The sequence below is a fragment of the Sinocyclocheilus anshuiensis genome, unplaced genomic scaffold (assembly GCF_001515605.1).
Source record: "Sinocyclocheilus anshuiensis isolate Anshui unplaced genomic scaffold, SAMN03320099.WGS_v1.1 scaffold1472, whole genome shotgun sequence".
NCBI classification, from domain to species: Eukaryota; Metazoa; Chordata; class Actinopteri; order Cypriniformes; family Cyprinidae; genus Sinocyclocheilus; species Sinocyclocheilus anshuiensis.
The window spans coordinates 350587-356638 of record NW_015542453.1 but is presented as its reverse complement, the minus strand read 5'-3'; the positions used below and the strand labels follow the sequence as shown (position 1 = coordinate 356638).

Here is a 6052-nt window from a genome sequence, read left to right as displayed (position 1 = left end):
AGAGGAGAAACAATAATGTACAGTATGTGGAAAATAATGTGTTTTTTGAACCTTAAACTGCATAAACACATTTCATCACACCAAATACACAAAATAATGTTCTTTTTAGCAACATCATATGACCCCTTTAACATTTATAATGACCATCAAAGTAATCCTCACCAGTCCTGGCTGTTGATGGCATCACCGTATCCAGGCGTGTCGACCACAGTGAGACGCAGCTTCACTCCACGCTCCTCGATCTCCACCGTCGAAGCCTCGATCTGCACCGTGCGCTCAATCTTCTCTGTATGACAAGAGCACATATAAAAGCCACATCAAATAAGACTCAAAAAACAAGGCTGAGATCCAACCTTCTGTGCAAAACTGCCTCATAAACATCAAACCACTTTTTGATAAGAATCTGAACATCTGATGTAAATTCCTCAGTGTTGAAACTCTCACCTGCAGCACCAGGAATGACCCTCTCTGGGTAGAGATCAGTGAGGAACAAACTGTTGATCAGAGTGGACTTCCCCAAACCAGACTCACCTGAAAACAGCAGAAGTGCTCATGAGGAAACACCAAGTCATTCTATCAACTACAAAAACATTTCCCTTCGCAAAGAATAAACAGCATAATGTCAAAGCAAACATCGTAGACTTTATCGTTTTGTGCAATCATCTGTTCCTCTAGTCAGTGTTTTGTTTCTGTGTCTCAGTCGAGCTGCCCTCCATCATTTGCTGAAGCTGTGCAGCAGTGAAAGGGCTGGCGGTCGGAGGTTCTGCATTCCTCTGATTTATTTTAAGATGATGGGATGACTGTACAATGGGCCTCTGCTGAGAGGGTAGCTCCCGGTCACCCTCCCCCACAGCAGATCTCATTTGTGTGTCAACAGCTGTACACACACACACCCACAGGGCTGAGGGGAGAGTCCCAGCCGTCTTAAAAGGACTCCACTTAGGATTCATCGTCGCTGTGGTGCAGCCAGACTCTTGTTCCCACAGTCATTTTCACGACGCAATAAACATTTAAACATAAAGTACTACATTTTCTACTACTAAAATGTGTTTTCCCTCCAAATATGGAAGCTGCTGTCCCTGATGTTTCTAGGATGTGACATTTCTCCTTATGTTCACAAAGTTATGCTGCACACTTTACGCTAATACTGCAGAAAAAAAAAGAAAAAAGACAGACCTGAACAGTTTCTCATAGTTATAATATAAATTACATGGGAAAACTAATGGAGTATTGCTTGTCTGCGAAATAAACATAGCAAGGAAACATTAGAAATTCAATTATAAATCGCATAGAATGTTTATATTTACATGCACAGGAGAACTTAATTCAAAACATGTGAATTGTTCTTAACCTAATTCTAATGTTAAAGTTGCGACAAAACGACAGATATTTTCTTCCGTATAGTGACATACACCCGAGAGTAGCAGATTATTATAATATTATATTTATATTATAATATTATTTATTATTTATTTATAATTTATTATTACTATTATTATTGCCCTCGGCTAAGAAGCAATGCAAACGGGAGAATTATGTTACGGTCGTCACGATCGCAATGACAACATTCCGGATCAACACCGTTCATATACTGCAGAGTAAGATTAAATTAATTTACATTTAACCAGATTAATATGGAGAGGCACTCTAATATAGACCTTCGTTTATGTGTTTTTGACTTTCACTGTACGGTACATGACGTGAGAACAGTTTGCTATATAGGTTTGTACGTTAGCATGGACTCACTAACTTTAACGCTAGTTTTAGCCAGAGATACCTTGCTGAAGCACAAGATGACATTAAGGTTCTGCTTGAGCAGATGAAAAGTGTAACTTAATGAGAGTATGACAACCAGAAAATGAACGTTTTTGTCTTCATTGGGATTGGGGTTGAATGCTTAGGGACATTTTGCTCTGTTTAGGTTGGATTTAAATTACATTGCCTATCCTCTCAGGATACCTGGAATTCGTGTTACAAGTACCCTAGGCACATTGTTTTTCCATTTTCGTAGCATAAACACCATTAAACCGATGCGAGCTTCGGATCTTCCAATGTTTCTCTATGGCGCTGAAACCTAAAGATGTCTGCGTTCCACTCCCCGGGCAACTGATACTCGACTGCCATTGGCTCATCTGAGTTTGAGGGGAGGGGCTTACCGATAGGTCAATTGAGTTGTTCAAGAGTGTGATTAATGTTTATTGGCAATATTTCCATGTTTATAACAAGGCACATTCCAAACATCACATCAATGCTACTTACCCACCACCATGAGAGTGAACTCAAAGCCCTTTTTCACTGATTTCCGATGTACTTGATTTGGCAAATTCGCAAATCCCACATACCCAGGAGTCTCTGGGTTTGTAAACTGTCCCTGCTGAGCATAAGAGAGCAGAATATGCACATTTAATAAGTTTTAATACACTGCTCTCTGAAATACTTGATTCTCTCAAATGCAATTCAATTCAGATCTGACAACATTTTTTGAAAATCCCCAGTTTCCTTGCACATCAATCTCTACATAAAACTAAAACCAAGCGCAACATCAACCCATCTGCTCTCATTTCCTTACCTTCATTTTATCGGCTTGAGACATTTTGAGCTCGAACCAGACCTGAAAAAATATAAAGATTTTTTTAAAAGGACTTATTTACAATATAGATGTTACCACTTTACATTAAAGACCAACTATAGGCATTTAAATAATGGTCCATCTTGATGTCGCGAAATGAGCTTATATGCACGAGAAAGCGGTCGATAAAAAGGTTTCACAGCTCTACAGGAACAGGAAGTCAGTTCCAGTCTGCGAGCATCAGTCTCACCACAAACCTGCACCAGCCATTTAAGTTAAGAGCACTAAAACATAGGCTGTGTTTACTCATTTTAATTCTGATAAAGTAATTATTTAGATACCCATATTTTTGTTGAATGCAGTTCAAATATTTATTTAATTAGAGCAGAGATTTTCTACCGGGGGCCTCAATACGACTGAAATATAAGAGAAAACAAACATTACAATAATCTTAAAAGATCTTTAAATAAACCCCTCAAGACAAGAACTGTTTTTTTTTTCTCTCCCAGGGTTCCCACTTGAAAAGTGAGGTATAGCCCAATATTAAAATCATGATTTATAGACCTGAAAAAAATGATGTAAACTAATAAAATCTTGTAACTTCTTGTACATTTTTCTAGTTATGACATATTTTATCTGGTAGAAATACAGTAAAATGTAGCATGCACACACACACACATTCACTGAAGTGAAGTGAAGTCACAGTTTGAGACTCGAACATGATGAAATGCCCCAGACCTAAAGATAAGAACTCAGGGACATACAAAGACCGTATAAATCAATATTAATCAAATGAGCAGAGACTGAAGAAACGAGATGAAAGAAAGAACTTCATAAGGTTGGAGTGAACACTTACATTTAGTCATTAACTAATTATTAATAGTCATTATTATTACTAGTCATTATTCTCATCACAAACATAGAATACATTTTTTTTACAATCCGCAGTAAAAACAGTATAACAGTATTAAACAATAAAATGGTTAGTGCTGATAAGATGAGTTTGCGTTTTATTCGAACAGAACAACGATTTTAATAGTGTTGTTTAAAGTAAACAGCACCTCGTTCCCCCAGTACGTAATCAGAAACCGACTTTGGCAAGGGAAAAACACATCTTTTCTTAGGCTTATCGCGTGAAAAGTGAGAATCTGTAATGTAAATGTTGTTGATTGATGTAGGATTGTGGGGTTTGGTTTCTCTCTAGCCTGCGCACGGTGACACACCTCAGTTAACGGAGCTCATTCACAGAGGATACGAATTACACGCTAATCTTCAGACAAGCAGAAGTCGCGCATTAGATAAAACCTGACCTGTGACCTGAAGCACAGAAATGAATTGGATTAATGGTTTCGATCTACCTTTCAGTCGCAGAAAATCTTGAGTTCGGTACCGCAGGAGGTTGAGGAGACGAACAGCCCAAATTCCTGAGATTCCGGAAAACTCTCACTAAACGCCGACAGCAAAAGCACAAGTGTGAAGTAAGAAACGTGAAAAAGTCTAATTGTTTCAAAATAAAAGTCCCGTCGCAGCTCCGTATCGAAGATAATTATAAATGTTGTTTACAGACTTAAATTATGCACAAAACTATACTTATTAAAACATAAAACCTACATTTAAAATAGGGTTATTCCAATTGTTTTGGTATCTCTTTGATTCCTTTCTTTTTCAGATTTAATTACATGGAGAAAAAAAAGAAAAATAATGTGTGTAGTATTTTGTTTAATATTATAGGATTTCAACTCTAAATTGTATTCTAATTGTTTAATAAGTTTAAAAAAAAAAAAAAAACTTTCAGCCACACTACATTTCGGATTTCAACAGAACAAAATCAGCGATTTTAGATTAAACGTGTGATCGTCGTGACAGAACTCAACAGCAGCTTATAAAAAATAATAGCATATAATAACATTTAAGACATAATACAAACAAATAAATTGTTTTGAGCAACCAATGTATCGTCAATGGTTTAAATCACATCATATTACAGCCATAGTCCCTATATTCAGAATCTCACAGATATAAAAATGTATGATTGGCAGTGACCTCTAGTGGTTAAAAACAGTAGACTATGGAGGACGAAACCTGCAAAAATAAATAAATAAATACACAAATAAATAAATAAATGTGTGCATAAATACACGTATTCTTGTTTAAATACATAAATAAATAATTATATACGTGATGAAAGTAGGCAAATAAAGGAAACGACACTGGCATTTCTTTGGGTCGTTTGTAAAGTCACAGATACTGTACGGACAATACGGCTCAGTTTTTCTATGTATCTTGCTCTGTCAGAGGTGTAATTTCCTGGCATTCGATATTCGCAAATCTAGGGACCATCTCTAAAGTTGTATACGACATTGGTATACACTTTTCTAACTTCAATAGCATTTGAGGAAAAATACTTACAGTAACACAACCAACTGTGAAGTGGTCATGTAGTTCTCGGTTATAATGCACACCTTTTAGATTTTTGATATTTGTATTTACTAAAAACTAAATAAAACAACGGACATTTGTGTTTGTCATCCTGTCATTAATTATTGTCATTATTGTTTTTTTTTTCGCTTTAGATGTGGTATATTTAAAGGACAGTCCATACATTTTATACTTATGTACAGTACATTTTAGATTCTTATTAAAATAAACTGTCAAATCATATATAAATATGTTGTTTATTTCACTACTGAATGGGCTCAAACACAAAATATATATCGTAATTTAAAGCTCAATAGCATTTGAGGAGAATGAATTACAGTAACACAACCAACTGTAACGTGTTCATGTAGGTCTCAGTTATAATGCACACCTTTTAGATTTTTGATATTTATTAAAATAAACTGTCAAAACATATGTAAATATTGCTATTTTGTTCTTTACGAATATGGGCTAAAGCAGAAAATATGCCATAATTTAATGCTCAATAGCATGTGAGGAGAATGACTCACCGTCATAAAACCAACTGTAAAGTGTTCATGTAGGTGTCAACTATAATGCACACCTTTTAGATTTTGATATTTATTAAAATAAACAGTAAATTAATATCTACACTGTAAAAACACTTCTGTAGAAATTACAGTAACTAACTGGCAGCAGTTCGCTGGTAACTTAATGTAATTTTATTTTGTAGCGTTTGTTTCACTTTTCAGTTACTGTAAAACTATATGCACAAATTGTAAAATTAGCAGTTCCATTAAATAACAATGGAAAAAAAAAACAATGACAACTGTATAACTTATACATATACATGACAACTGTATAACTTATACATATTTTTAATTTTCCCAAGCAGCTGTGGTTGCTGCCAGTAATGAACTGTTAATTTACAGTTCTCTACAGTTGATTTACATCTCTTTTTTTTTTTACAGCGAACTGCTGCCAGTTAGTTACTGTAATTTCTACAGGATGTTTTTTACAGTGTAGATATGAATTTACAGTTTATTTTAATAAATATCAAAAATCTAAAAGGTGTGCATTATAACT

The 6052-nt window shown here is 35.2% G+C and overlaps 1 protein-coding gene across 3 annotated transcripts in view; it reads right to left on the bottom strand.

The window, feature by feature from the left end:
- Nucleotides 1-4037, bottom strand: part of septin2 (septin 2) — an 11980-nt gene extending 7943 nt beyond the window's left edge. For all 3 annotated transcript variants that reach the window (XM_016493197.1, XM_016493198.1, XM_016493200.1), the window contains exons 1-5: nt 3928-4037; nt 2570-2611; nt 2260-2374; nt 445-531; nt 163-286 (exon numbers count right to left, since the gene is read on the bottom strand). In XM_016493197.1, the coding sequence (XP_016348683.1) occupies nt 163-286; nt 445-531; nt 2260-2374; nt 2570-2593 (350 nt within the window). In that variant the 5' untranslated portion in view covers nt 2594-2611; nt 3928-4037. The remainder of the gene's footprint in view (nt 1-162; nt 287-444; nt 532-2259; nt 2375-2569; nt 2612-3927) is intronic.
- Nucleotides 4038-6052: the final 2015 nt, after the last annotated feature.